General features: G+C 41.0%; 1 protein-coding gene across 1 annotated transcript in view; it reads right to left on the bottom strand.

The window, feature by feature from the left end:
* Positions 1–5,681, bottom strand: part of ANKLE2 (ankyrin repeat and LEM domain containing 2) — a 52,598-nt gene extending 46,917 nt beyond the window's left edge. The window contains exon 1 of the mRNA XM_007489580.3: positions 4,988–5,681. Within this exon, the coding sequence (XP_007489642.2) occupies positions 4,988–5,270 (283 nt within the window). The 5' untranslated portion in view covers positions 5,271–5,681. The remainder of the gene's footprint in view (positions 1–4,987) is intronic.
* Positions 5,682–15,811: the final 10,130 nt, after the last annotated feature.

The following is a 15,811-nucleotide window of genomic DNA, read 5'->3' as shown; positions in this document are numbered from 1 at the left end:
ATCCAGCAATACCACTACTAGGTTTGTACCCCAAAGAGATCATAAAAAACAGTTGTACAAAAATATCCATAGCCGCATTCTGTGTGGTGGCAAAAAATTGGAAAATGGGGGGGGGGGGGGGGGTCCCTTGATTGGGGAATGGCTGAACAAATTGTGGTATATGATGGTGATGGAATACTACTGTGCTATAAGGAATAATGAACTAGAGGATTTCTACATGAACTGGAAGAACCTCCATGAACTGATCCACAGTGAAATGAAAGTGAAACATTGTGGAATGATAAAATGAAATGGGCTTTACTACCAGTAGCAATGCAATGATCCAGGACAATCCAGAGGGATTTATGAGAAAGAATGCTATTCACATCAAGGGAAAGAACTGTGGGAGTAGAAACACAGAAGAAAAACATATGACATCACTTGTTTATATGGGCACATGATTTGGGGTTTTGGTTTTAAAAAAGATTGCTCTACTGCAAAAATGAATAATATGGAAATAGGTATCAAGTAATAACATTTGATAATCCATCAAATGATCCAGTGGAACTACTTGTCAGCTCTGGGAGAGGAGGGGGAAAGAAAATGAATCATGTAAAAATGAAAAAATATGATTTAATAATAATGTTTAAAAATTTTTTTAAAAAAAAGGAAATCACCTTCCTCCTAGTCACCCAAACTTGCATTTTAGGGATCATTTTCTCAACTCTTGTTGTCTGGCACTCCTATACCCGAACCTCCTCTCCTTTTGCCATTGCCACCCTCTTTCCTGGTATACAGGGCTGACTGGCTCACTCTATCCCCTACTCAACAAACTCCAGCAGTTCTCTATTAGTTCCAGGATTAAATATGAAAATCCTGTTTGAATTTTAAAGGTCTTCCTAATCTGGCCCCTTCCCATCATTTTCATACCTTAACCCTTGGCATATGCTATAAGCCTCTTGCTGTTCCTCTATCAAGACACTCCCTCTATAACTGCATTTTCACCGGCTGTGGCCTTGGCTAGAATTCTCTTCCTCATCTCAGCATCCTGACTTCCTTTTATAAGAAGCCTTTTCCAATCTACCTTAATGTTAAGAGCCTTCCCTCTGAGATTTATCTCCAATTTGCCTTGTATTGATCTTGTTTGTACATAGTTGTTTGCATGGTATCTCCCCTATTAGATAAACTGTGAGCTCCTTGAGGGGCAAAGGTGGTTTTTGTCTTTTTTTTTTTTTATAAATCTAGTGCTTAGCACAGTGCCTGACACATAGTAGATGCTTCATAAATGCTTGCTGACTCAACTTACAGTCTCCAAATAAGCTTACTGCCTCCATTCATCCTCCATCATGCTCCTAGACTAACATTTCAGCTCTCTCATTTTGTACTGTGCTTGCACACAAAAAAAAATGTGTCATGACTATTTTGGTGTATAAGGGCCCTTCTTTTCAATGGCTTCCTTGGAGTATTAGGCCATAGAGTCTCCGGGTCAAAGGGTATAGACATTTTATTACTATTTGAAATGGCTTTTGGTTTTATATATGTCAGTTAATTGCTAATATATCTTGGATACCAAACTCTTATCAGAGAAATATGATATAAGATTTTTTCCCCATTCAACCATTCTTCTTAACTAGGTATATTATTTTTGTTTGTGAAAATTGGTTATTTTCAACACAAACTGTGAACAGGTAAAATAGACCATTCCAAGGTCACACAAGTACAGATAAATATGCTTCCACACACCTAGCACAAGGCTTTATACATAATAGGCACCCGATAAATGTCTGCTAAAGAATGAATAAATGTATTAGTTAGGAAAACCAGCAGTTAAGATCTATTTGGAGTAAGACCCAGATCAAACCAGGTGTGGTAAAAAATATTCAAGCTCTTCAAATTGCTTACCATCTCAGGGAGAAAGACAATTTGGATCTTAAAATTTTGGAAAACTTATGTTGAGAATTGCTTTTACTTGTAATTAGGAAAATATTTTAAATCTATCTCTATATCTAAGATCATGGCTGACTTTTTTCCTCTTCCCATTTTTATTCTTTTTTTCTTAAATATCACTTGTTACAAGGGATGGCTAGTTGGAAGGGAGAATAAGGGATACAAGGAGAAATTCTGGTAATGTAAAAAACAAAAAGAAAACTTTTTTTAAGGTACAGCAAATCTTGAAGTCAAATGAACAGAGTTCAAGTCATAGCAGCAGCACTTGGCACTTAGTACTTTCCCTCTCAGAGCCTTAATTGAACCAAATGATCTCAAACAAGATTCCTTCCATGTTTACACACTACAAACCAATGTCCATCAGCCTGCCATGGGGGCCAAAGTAGAGCCCAGAGAGAACTTAAAACACTTTAACTAGCTTATGACTAGAGACAAATCACTGCCTATCTTTGAGCCCTCTCCTCGGCTGTTACAGGGGCAATAACTATAGTGTCTAGCTCAAGGGAAAGCTGGGAAGGCCTAAAAGGTCCTGTAGTGCCCATCACCATCACCATCTTCATCTTTTTTAATGTCTCCCCACTCCCCTATACAAACTGGTGCCATATCCCTGTCTCCACCAGCTCCACTGAATCACTTAGACTGCTTGGCAATAACCTCTTAATTAGAATCCAGGCTTTCAGACTTTCACTTCTCCAATTCATTCTACACAAAATGGCCAAGATTATCTTCCTAAAGTACAACCCTTTAACATGTTACTTCTCTGTTCAAGAAACTGCCTCTAGCATAAACTTGGCTTTTAAAGCTCTTCCTAGCTCCCTTGCACACTCCTCTGTCTATTTCACATCACTCTTTTTGTGGACTTTCTGTTTCCACTCAAACTGACCTATTGTTTATTCTCTAAACTTGGTATCTCATTGCTCCCATTTCTTAAGCTTCATATGTGCCTTGTCACTCACCTTTTAGAATTCTCAGCTTCCTGAATAGCTTAACTCAGGTGCCATCTCCTCCTGGAACCTTACATATGTATATATACACATATACACACATACACACACAGATATATATACACACACATACATATACATACATATATATACATATATGCACATATATATATATATATATATATAAATATGTTTACATGTTATGTACCTCCAAAGGGTAGCAAAAAAAGGCAGCAAAGTATAGTGTACAAAACACTAGCTTTGGCATTTGAAGACTCAAATACTGGCTCTTCTTACTACCTATGGTGACCTTGGGCAGGATATTGGTCTCTCTGGGCCTCAGTTTTCTCATCAGTAAAATAAGAGTATAAGGCTAAATGATCTCTAAAGTCCCTCCTAGCTCTAAAACTATGACCTTATCTCCAGAAGTCTTTTGATTTTGTTTCCCTAAAACTCCTAATACAGTGTCTTTGCTCAATTAATGTTATGCATATATTAAATATCTATTGGCACAACTGAGCAGTATATAAATGTCAACTCTGATTCAATCGAGACCACAGAGGCATGGTATAGTGGAAAGAACGGACATGGAATTGTAAGATCTAGGTTCAAATACCACCACTTCTACTTAATACCTATGTGCCCACCTCACAAAACCTATTTCCTCCTCTGTAAAAGAGTTTAGCTAAATGTTTCCAAGTCTCTTTTAACCACCAGCTCAAAATCTATGAAGTGGCAGGGGAGATTTCATTAAAGTGAGGAATTCTCTCAATGGATAAAGATCAATTGTTCTGCAATTCATGTAGAAAGTTGCCTGGGGGCACTGAGAAGTTAAAAGACTCACCTAAGGTCACACAGACAATATATTTAAGTACTAGAATTGGGACAATTGGGTATCACAGTGCCAGACCTGGAGCTGAGAGGGCCTGGTTCCAAATATGATCTCAGACATTTCCTAGCTAGGTGACCCTGGGCAACCCAAATTGCCTAGCCCTTACCTCTCTTCTGCTTCAGAAGGGAAGAAATGAAGGGAAGGATGGAGGAAGGGAAGGAGGGAGGAAGATGTTCCTGACTCAAAAGATCCGTATTATCTTCTTCATCTCCATCTTCTCTCCTCCCTCCCCTCTCAATACTGACATTAGGCCCTGATTCCACTTTTTTCTCCCCCCTCCCCTCCTTGCTGGAATATGCCAGGATGATGATAATAATAACAATAAATTTCTTTTTTTTCCAGATTTGTGATTTTATTGGTGGAGAGTAATTTTTGGAGAGGAAATTCCCTCTACCAGTGCAGATCAGCCACTTTTCGGCAACTTACAGACTTAAGAGTTGCCAGGGGCAAGACTTGAACCTGGGTGTTCCTGCCTCCCTTGGCCAGCTGTCTCTACAATAAAGAGGAAGATGATGAAGATAATATTAGCTAGCGATTATATACTGCTTTAAGACTTACAACGTTCTTTACATAGCTTATCTTATGTGATCCTCACAATGTCCCTGGAAGATAGGTGCTATTATTTTTTTTTTTTTACAAACCTTCTGTCTTAAAATCAATACTATGTTCCAAATAAGAAAAGAACCGAGGGCTAGGCAATAGGAGTAAAGTGGCTTGCCCAGAATCACACTATCAGAAAGTGTCTATGGGTCAATTTTGAACCCAAGATTTTTTTTTTTACAGATGAGAAACCTATGATTGAGCTAAATTAAATGACTCACTCAGGGTCACACAGCTAGAAATAGAGTCAAGCACTCAAGCCCCCTGCGGGACATCCCCACAAAAAAGGAGCTATTTTAAGGTAATGGGCACTGGTCTGGTTTTAAAGATAAAGTAAGGTCTGAGTTTAAGTTCCCCTCCCCGGGCACATGCTGGCGGGGGTTGTGACCCTGGGCACTCAAGATAACTCTCCAGGCTCCTAAGGGACAGCGAAGGTGCTCCCCCTCGGCGAGGGACTTCCTCTCCAGAAATTCCTCTAGATGAATGCTTGTTGTAGTTGTTGTTATTATTATTATTATTACTGGGTTGCGGGCACGTTGCAGGGAGGGGAGAGCAGGGTAGGCCGGGGAAGAGGGCGATCACGATAGGAGGCAGCAGGCCCCGGCTGGCTCCTCCTCCGTCTCACCTGAGTGGAGGTCGTTCTCAGACAGGGCTGCGGGGTCGGGGTCCAGGCCTGGGTCGGGGCTGGGGTCCTGGTCAGGGCCGGGCTTGGGGCAGGGGCTGGAGTCAGGGAAGGGTTGTAAGCCCTGGACGGGGCCAAGGGAGAAGCTGTGGCTGCCGCGGTGAGGCACCCGCGGCCACTGTTCCCGGAGGCGGACGAGGCAGCGGACCAACAGCACCAGCACCGAAGCGCCCAGCAGCTCCCAGACTAACGTCTTCCACTCCCCGAAGCCCTCGCCCCACCACATCGCCGCACCAGCCGCGCCCCAGTCGGGCCGACGAGGACAGTGACAACGGGGGCGTTTACGACGACGGCGACAAAGATGACAACGCCTCCCGATCAGATTGCTGCTCCCGCTCGGGCTCCGGCCCGCCTCAGCAGCACCGGGGTCCTACCGGGGCCCTCACGAAGAAGGCGGCGCGCGCAGCTCGACTGCTCCTAGTGCTGCCTGACCAGAAGGAAGAAGGTATCGAAGTCTTCAAGATGCTTGGAGCGCTCGCTGCCGCCGTCACGGAACGGGAAGACAGCAAGGGGACACCCAGTCAAATTACACAAACGGGGACAGGGGAGAAAACCCTAGGAGCCTGAAGCCACAGGCGCGTCGACGGACACCAGGAAACCAGTGCGCACGCGAGCCAGAGCCCCGCCTATCCACCCCGGGAAGTGGGTTTCAAAGCTTGCTAGTTGAGCTATTGCTCCTCCCACCTCTGGAAAGTAGAAGAGACCTCGGCCCCGCCCAGCCCAATGGTGCTGGCCCCAGTGAACCCACCCCAGGGGAGCCACCTTTCCCCGCCCCGTTGGGCTCCCAGACCTGGTAGATCCCATCTCGTGAGGGCTGTATCCCCCAGTGAACATCCAGCTGAATTCCCTCCTGCCATTTAAGAGGAATCGGAGCTCTCCAAATCTGGCCTCCTTCCGCTCCTAACACGTATTTCTATGTCCTATCGTGTCCGGACTGCTATCCTGCATTCCTAGCTCTCGCCCCCCCCCCCCCCCCCATCCCCTCTCCCAGCTGCCTCTTCCACTAAGGCTCTATGTAGCGGCATCGTCACTAATGTGCCACCTTATTCGGCAGGGGCATGCTGGACACAGTTTTCACTGGGACATCGAGAAATTGGCAACCTCAAAAAATCAGGGTTTGATTTAAATTTTTATTGATTATCTAGATTTGGGAAAGGGATGGTGAAAATGTTTTTAATATTAATGAACAAATTGCTTACCATCTCTAAGTGGGGAGAGGGAAGGGAGAGAATTGGACGGTTTGGATTTTTTCTTGGTCCACACCTATTTTTATTAGCGTGGGAAAGAAGAAATGAACATCAGCCACATTTATGCAACTCAGTCTTAGTAAAAAAGTTGCCTGACTGATTTTTCCCAGGTCTAACCTCTCTTAATTAAAGTGCTTTACCCCTCTTAATTATTTCCTATTCATCCTGAATATAGCTTGCTTTATACATATAGTTGCTTGCATGTTACTCTTCCCCATCAGAATATGAACTCTGTGGGTAGGGACTATATTTTGCCTCTTTATGCAGTCTGAGCTCTTAGCACAGTGCCTGGCTAATAGGTAGTAGCTGTTTAATAAATATTTACTAATTTTGTTGGTTAAATTCAGGGATCAATGAACTATAGAATATCAGGATTTAAAGGGATCTCAGATGGCATGTAGTACTTGGGATCAGATTATAAATATTTATATTGATTATATATGATCTATGATTATATATGATATATGACAATGATTATAAATAAAAATATCGGGGGCAGCTGGGTAGCTCAGTGAATTGAGAGCTAGCCCTAGAGACGGGAGGTCCAAGGTTCAAATCTGGCCTCAGACACTTCCCAGCTGTGTGACCCTGGGCAAGTCACTTGACCCCCATTGCCTACCCTTACCACTCTTCTGCCTTGGAGCCAATACACAGTATTGACTCCAAGACGGAAGGTAAGGGTTATTAAAATAAATAAATAAATAAATAAAAATATCTTAGAGATAGTCTGATCCAAGTTCCTCATTTTAGAGGAGAAAACTGAAGCCCATGATTTGCCTAAGGTCACACAGGTAGTATAAATAGCAGAGCTGGGATTTGCTCTCCCACAAGTCTCCAAATACAGTTCTTTGCACTGTCTGAAATAGAAGGAATGCCCTCTCTAATATATATAAAACATATTCATCTCCTTATAGAAGCATGGTTGAGTATTAGATCAAAGACTCTACTATGTGTGCCTTCCTCCAGATGGAAAAACCTGAGTCCAAATCTTGTCTGGATTGTCTCTTGCTTTATGAATCAGAGGAAGTAATTTAACCTGCCTGAGACTCAGAATCTATAAAATAGGGATAATTAATAATGCCCACATTAATAACAATATTTGTGAGGTATAAAAGACCTATTATGTATACAATGGAGACTATAAAATGAGGATAACTAATAATATTCTTAATACTTCCTAGAACTATGAGGCTTAAATGAATTGTTTTGTACATTTAAGTCCTTTATAAATGTTACCAGCTCATTATATTTCTAAATAACTCTCATTCCCACATTTGCCTAGAAGAGAAGGGAACAAACATTTATTAAGCACCTCCAAGGGCAGCTAGTCCATTGCAGGTTCTGGAGTCAGAAACTCATCTTCCCGAGTTCAAATTTGGCCTCAGATATTAGCTATGTGACCCTGGGCAAGTTACTTTACCCCAGATGCCTAGACTTTACCTTCTTTTGCCTTGGAACCTATTGATTGGAAGACAAAAGATAAAGGTTAAAAAAAATACATAGTGGAGGAAGAAATAGTTAGGGTGGGGCAGGAGAGGCAGCAATTAAGAGGGTTAAGTTGTTTTACAAAATAGCTAGAGGCTGGTGGCATCTAGTCAGAAAAGTGGGTTCCAGGTGCAGTAATGGGGAGTTTCCAGAGATATCTCTAGATCTATTCCAAATATTGGTTCAGTAAGGTCAGATAGTCCCTTCTGATGACTGTATTTTTGATTCTGAAAATTCTGGAATTGTGTAAGGTACAGGTCTGTAGAGGCTTGAATGCTGAGCTAGGAGTTTCTAAAAGCATTTTTTTTTTAAAATATTGAGCTATATGTCTGAAGAAAAGGGTGGATTTAATCTAATCATTATTTTCTGGAGACTGCTATGGTAGCACAATTCAGGAGAATAGTTTTGCCTCTAGGAGGAAAGAGATAAGGACCATAGCTGGGGATAGAGAGGAAATGGTAATTCAACTCATTTAAATTCCATAAACAGCTCTTTAGACTCTGTGCTAGTTGCTAGGACACACAAACACACACATACAAAAACAGTCCATGCCCTAGGAAAGCTTTCATTCTAGTTGAATAATCAATCTGGATGTAAAAAAGATTCTGAATAAGGGAAGAGAGAGTTTAAGACTGCCTGGATGAGATGGAGAGAGAGAAAGGTTATCTTAGCCTTGAGTCACCAGAAAGCTGAATATAATCTTGTGCGAGGGGGGAAGGAGAAGTCCCTTTAAAATCCAGGGTAATTGGTCTCACAAGTTCATGTTTGCCCTTTCCCCCACTTTCAGGGAGCTAGCCAAGCCAAGTATTCATGGAATTCAGTAAATTTAGAATTCCCAGTCAAGGGAAGAAATCTTTTCTTAGCTACTGATCTGAGACTGGTTCCTCTGTTTGGTGGTGTACTCTGGAAAAACAACAACAAAACTCAAATAACCACTGAATTTCCCCTTATTTACTCATTACTCTATCAAAAACATTCACTTAGAACTGAAACAAAAGTCAGCCTATCCTTAATATGAGAGAGGGAAAAAAGTACATTATAAAAATACAAACACCAAGCTAGTCTCAAAGGTAAGTGATGATGGTTTCCTGGGCGGTGAATGGAAAGACAGAATGGGAAGAAGTTTGGGGTGGGGGCTTCGTTTGAATCTGACCCCTGGCTATTTAACCCCCATTGCTTAGCCCTTACTGCTTTTCTGCCTTGGAACCAATATAGAGTATTGATTTTAAGACAAAAGGTAAGATTTTTTAAAAATAGTCAGTTTGGCATGGGCATTGTACCCCCAAAGTTATAGAAGTGTTTCAGGCAAACTGTTAGCAGGGAAATTCCTTTGCTCCTTTAAGTCCTTGTGACTCCTAACCCAAAACATCTGATAACTACAATAAAGACCCTGAAAGGATTATCCTCCTTGGATAGTCCTTTAGATTTGAGATAGACTGAAAGATAACCTCCAGGCTATGCCTTGATACCACTGGGTTGTATCTAAGACATCTTTCTGTCCCCTAAACTATGAGTTACCCCCTATGTCTTCAAGCATAGACCCCAGTCAGATGACCAACACCCCCCCACCCCAGTGCATACCACTCTAGAGTCAAGTCTTCACTGTTGTAAAGATTATAAAGACCCCAGAATTGATGTCATCTGGGGACAGTTTTCCACCTATGCTGTCCTGGCCAGATTCAACATTGTCTTCTAAATTAATATTTTTAAGCTAAGTTTCAGAGTCTTGCATTCTTGCAAAGGGTACCCTTCCCAAACCCCGGGGTTTCATCTCAAGCCCCCCACAACAAGTTCTATACAGGTTGATCACTGCTTAAGAAAATCAGCCAAACAAGGTTCTAGCTGTTACAATTACAGTCAACTGAGTTAGCAATATTCTTCACTGACATTGTTCTTAGGTCCCCTTCTTAGATAATTGATGGACCTAACAATTCTTCAGCTTCTCTTCCTAGAAAATTATACTCCCTAGCAGCCCTTGTGACTGATTAAAAGATTATACTATTAAGGAAAAAAAGGGAAGGAGCAAATTTTAAAGAGAATGGTTGGGGAAAGGGAGAAATGGAACAAGACAGGGAAGATGAGTTCAGTTTTCAGAAATAGGCCTACATCAAGCTGGATCTTCTTGCCAAGCAATTCAAACTGTGGGACTAGAGGTGAGGAAAGAGTTCATAACTATTTTGCATACCAGAAACTGTGTGTGACTTTTTTTTTTAAAGGTGTATCACTAAATCCTGTGGATAATTCTAAAGCATTGCTTCTTTTGAGTGGAATGACCATCATCTCAAATAAATCTTTTCTATACTCTCACAGTATGGCAGACGCAGCTGCATTCTTGCAAGAGTTGGTGCACAAATCATCATATTATAAGTAGTACATTCAGTAAATCCAAAATATAGGCACCAAAGACCTCCCCTTTAAACCCTGACGAAAGATGGTCCCTTCCCTCCTTTACCACTGGCCTATCACTTGGAAGCTACAAGCTCTACAAAGAAGCTAGCTAATCAGAACACAGGCCAGCAATACCTAATTATACTAGTCATTTAGTCCTCGCCAATCAGAGTAGAGCACATTTCAATGGTACTAAACTGCAGGGATATTTTTCTTCAAGCAATCAGAGGATGAGATGGGTCTACATGGCTCTTAGTTTTCTTTTCTACACTTCACTTCTTATCTAGTGAGCCAGATTTACTTCCCTGAGAGGAGTCCATGTTATCTCTATTCCTCACACTTTCATTATTGGAACCAAGCCTCTTAAAAATATGCATGTCTCCTAGGAGCCTGAAGTCTCCTTCAAATAGTTAGGTAACTACTTAGAAATACTGTAAGGGATAGCTAGGGGGCTCAGTAGATTAAAAGCCAGGGGTTGAGATGGGAGATTCTGGGTTCAAATATGACCTCAGATACTTCCTAGCAGTGTGACCCTGGGCAAGTCACTTACCCCCTAGTGCCTACTTCTTATTGCACTTCTGCCTTGGAATTGATGTACAGTATTGACTGTAAGAAAGAGAGGGTTAAAAGAAATACTATATCGTAGGGTGACCAGGATAACCTCCTGATCTTCTGAACTGGAGTACCTCTCGTGGACCTGGTCATGGAACAAGTATACAATAGATGGTCTCTTTTTTAAAAAAATATTTACCTTCTATCTTAGAATCAAGACTGTGTATTATGATTTATCACTTGTTTATTTGGGTATATGATTTGGGGTTTGGGGTTCGTACGATTATCCTCTTACAAAAATGAATAATATGGAAATGGGTTTTGAGTGATAATACATGTACAACCCAGTGGAAATTGCTTGTCAGCTCTGGGAGTGGGGAGGAAAGAAGGGAGGGAGAAAACATGAATCATGTAATTTTGGAAAACTTATGTGGAAATTTATTGGTATAAAATTTTAAAAAGGGGAAAAAAAGATTATGTACTGATTCCAAGGTAGAAGAATGATAAGCTCCTTCTTGGAATCCCACACAAGATAACTTATACTGTACTCCCTTGCCTGCCCTCCCCCCCCCTTCCAAGGCCATTCTTCTCCTTGTGATACCTCTCCCATTCCCTTCCGTGTCCTTCCACAGTTCATTACTTCATGACTTTTTTCTCATTTTCTTCTTCAATGTGGCCTCTCAAATGGCTCTTTCACTGTTACTCACATGCCAAGGTTTCCCCTTACACTAATGATAGCATCATTTGACCTTGAAGCATTCCCAAAACATTTTCCCAACCATCTCTACTAGTGCCTTCACTGCCTCACCTCCTGCCTCAAGCAAAGGGGCTTCAGCCACATTATTAACAGGCACTGTTCTTTCCAAAGTTAGCAATGATCTCTTCCTCTCTCGTTCCATTAGAGTTCTGTGGTTTTTGCCACTGGGCATCACTCTTCTGCTCTTACCCTTTATCTCCCCCTGGCTTCAGTAATACTACTTTCCCCTGGTTCGACTCACCATAGTCTGCACACTCCTTCTCAGTGTCCCATCAACCATCTCTAATCCATTGAGGACCTTTGGACAGAAGTAGAACAGAGCTATCAACAGCATAATGATGAGGTGACTAAGTTTTAGAAATGTTGGCTAGAAGAAGAACAAGAATAATGAGAAAATCAAGAAATAAGCAAAGCAAAGAAGAGAGAAGGCATCTGCTGGCAGATGAAATGCTGGCATACTTATGGGGAAAAACAACAACCCTAAAATAAATGGAAATAAGTTAATGACATGGAGACCTGGGTAAACATCATTTCATCTTTACAAAGGATCTGCCTTCTTGAAAAAAATCATTGGAAACAAGTAATTGACTCCAAATCTGGGCATTTCAATGGAAATGTCCTCCCAGTAGATGTCCTCCCATGTCTTCCAAATGAATTCTAGGAAGGTAATATGAAGTTAGAGAGGCAACAGAATATGTAGACACACAAGTTTGGAATTAAAATACAGGGAACTTATTAAGAAGGAGAGAACTAGCTTGTCAGGCCCACTGGGGACCACCTGGTTGGGGGTCCTGAGGAGTAAGAATATAGATGGACTCAGGAGATCTGGTGAGAATCAAGTGACTAGTGGCAATTGTATTGTGGGAGGAGATGATATTTAGAGGGATCTGGATTGCTAGTCAAACTTATCCATCCACATGATTACAGGCAATGTTTTCATAGTAACATAACCAGTCACAGAGAGCTTTGAGAAGAGCAATGCATCCTATCAAGGTATTGATCTATTGCGTACAATCTGCATGGTGATTGGAGAATTCAAGAGTATCCAGAAGATACATGAAAACATACTCAAGATGATGTCTCTTCTGTTATAATCTCCATTAGGGTCTCCAGGGATATGATACACAAACCTGTCCTAGGTTCATTCCTAGGTCATCCAGGCTTATTCAGTGATCTTAAGCTTATTCCTAGGGGTCCAGCAACTCAGAGGCCCATCAGTAGCTGGGAGGGAACAGACACAAACAAAACTAATTTTACTCTCACAGACTAGTTCATGATGGGGAGATCACAATAGGACGGGGAAAGGGCAAGTGATTAAGCCCTGGGGGCAGTGAATATAGGCAGATCATTCCAATTATAGATCACATATTTCAGTCCTATTTCTTTTCTTTTAGCACTGTTTCCTTCATTGTAAATAGAGTCAGAAGCCAAGAGAGGAAAAAGTACAAGAGATTAGGATGGAGGATAAAAACAAATAACAAGTCATATTGATGATATCAATGGGTTGAACTCACCCATCAAATGGAAGAAGATTGCAGAATGGGTTAGAAAGTAGAAAAAATTTTTGAGAAAAAAAGTATAAAAAGATAAGAGCAGAATATAATATGCCTCAGGTGAATTCCAAAAAAGCAGGAGTAGTGATCATGATGTAAGAAAATATAACAGTATAAATAAAAGACATGTTTAAAAGCAATAAGCAGGGAAACAACACATTATCTAAAAGCACAGAAACAACATGTTGATAAATAAAAACATAAATAAATGACATATATTGTAATAGAGGGGTAAAAAGGGAAGAGGTTTATGATAAGGGAAGAAAGGTGATAAAGGGAATGGAGTCTTTCCCCTTCTAAGGCAGGAACAAAGTGAGGAGGTGATGTTGATAAGCCAAGGGAGAGAAGGAGAATGAATTTGTCTTATCCCCCTCAGCACTCTCAGACAATAACCCCAACCCCACCCCCCATGGCTGACTTCAATTCTTAACTACTGGGTTTTTTAAAGGATCTTGTTGAAGAGTTTCCCTCTAGTAACAGTTGAGTCAGTTTCTGGGTCTTATTAACTGAGTTTTATTTTGAGAGAAACAGAAAAGGAACAAGGCAGATGGAGGGTAAAGGAACTGAGGTTCAAGAAGGAAGGAAGGAGGGAGAAGGGGTTCCTATCTAACTAATACCCATCCTCCCTAAAGTCAGACAGATCAGGGGTTTGGTTCACCTGACCCCTTGGGGTCAGAGTAAAGAGATTCTGGTTCTTGGCTGCACAGTGAATGTCCCCAAGTTCAAATTAAAGTTCAAGGAGCTAGATGGAAATCTTTCTTATTGGACAGCTTTTGTTTCAAAGTCCTGTCCAATTGGTTTGTCTTCTGGTGAGGATCTGGTCAGGAATCACAGGGAAAGAGATCTCTGGATCATCAGGGAATTAGCTGGAGCCAACCTCTGTGATGTGTCTTTTCAGACAGAAGTAAGTTTTCCAACTGCTGGATCAGCTTACTTCCTCCTCTCCAAAGTTCTAAATTCCTCCCATCCCCCACTGCTGTAGGAATTTGCAGCTTTTTCAAGGTCATTTCTTTCCAAGGTTTCAAACCTTCTCTTACAATATATATGCACCAAATGACATAGAATCTTAGTACCTGAAGGAATAATAACAATGTCAATAATAACTATCATTTTTATATAATGCTTTAACAATATTGTATCTTGACCATCTATGAAAACTTTGCTACTCTCAACAATGCAATCATCTAGGACAATCCTGAAAGACATGTTGTGGAATGTTCTCCACCTCCAGAGAAAGAAGTTCTTTTTCACATCAGTGCATTTAGGGTTTCATTTTGGGGTATGAGTGTGCTCTTACAACAGTGACCAATATAAAAGTGTGTTTTGCATGGTAATGAAATTTTTTTTAAACAAGATATTTGGTGTTTTAAGATTTGCAAAGTACTTTATAAATAATATTTCATTTGATCCTTACAACAACCCTAGGAAGAAGGTACCATTATCCCATTATCCCCATTTTATAGAGGAGGAAACTGAGACTTGGGAAAGGTAAAGGCATGTGTCCAAAGTCCCAGAACCAGCGAGTGTCTGAGTTAGGCTTTTAACTTAAATCTCCCGACTACCAAACTGTACCACCATAGTAACAGGTAGCATTTGTACAGTATTCTACATATGTTGTCTCATTTGACTCTCATAACACCACTGTAAACTAGGCGATCTAGCAAATAGAACACTAGGTCTGGAGTCAGATCTGAATTCAAATCCAGCCTCAGATCCCTACTAGCTATGTGGTCCTGGACAAATCCCTTAACCTGTTTGCCTCAGATTCCTCATCTCTAAAAGTGAAGAGAGAGCAAATTTACCCCTCAGAGTTGTTGTAGGGATCAAATGAGACGACATCTGCAAAGTTCTTTACAAGCCTTAGAGCACTATATAAATGATATCTATCTTTATCACTATCAATATTATTATTCTGCCTTTAAAACAAAATGATAGCTACTATTATCATTATTATTTCCGTTTTACAATTGAGGAAACTGAAGCTATGGAAACTCAACTGACTAGTCCAGGGTTACAGAGTTAGTGAGTGTCTCAGGCCAGATTTGAACTCAAGTCTTCCAGACTCTTAAGTCTAGTGCTTTCCCTGGCATCACCTGGCTGCCTAATAGGCACAAGTTAATTGTTTTGCAGGAAGAAATAGCAAAACTATAATAGCAGGAAGCTTCAGTATTCCCCTTTCCAACCTAAAGTAGCCAAGAAGCGAAATAAGAGGTTGACAAATTAATCCAGGATTTAGCTAGAAATGACAATATAAGAAAATGGAGAGGCAGGGGAAGAATTTATGACCAAACAACAGCTAGATAGAAGTTGTCAAGGGCACATTCTCTGGAGTGGAGAAGGCAGACTTTTTGGGGTAACTTAGCCTTTCAATCTAGCCAGGTGTGAACGATGGTAGTACAGAAGGTTGAGTCAAGAGCTTTCAGGGAAGGGGAAAGGATTGAGTTGAACTAGTCTGTTGGGAATTCTATTGTCAAGAGAGGAGGGTGAGGCAGGGATGATGGTATAAATAGTAGGGTGATGGGGAGGTGGTTGTGTTGAGGAGGGAGGAAGAATAAGGATAGGAGGAATTTGGGAAATGGAGATCAATAGGAATGTAGGCACAGAGAATAGAATGTCTGCTACGTGAATTCTTTGGGGAATTTCTATTGTATTTGATGTGGGTAGGGAGGAGGCAGAGGCCTTAGAGAACCTTCATTTTCTTTTTCTTTCTTTTTTTTAAACATTCTATTTGGTCATTTTCATACATTATTCATTGGAAACAGAGATCATTTTCTTTTCCTCCCCC

This window comes from Monodelphis domestica, chromosome 3 (genome assembly GCF_027887165.1).
Source record: "Monodelphis domestica isolate mMonDom1 chromosome 3, mMonDom1.pri, whole genome shotgun sequence".
Taxonomy (NCBI): domain Eukaryota; kingdom Metazoa; phylum Chordata; class Mammalia; order Didelphimorphia; family Didelphidae; genus Monodelphis; species Monodelphis domestica.
This window is presented reverse-complemented; position numbering and strand designations above follow the sequence as displayed.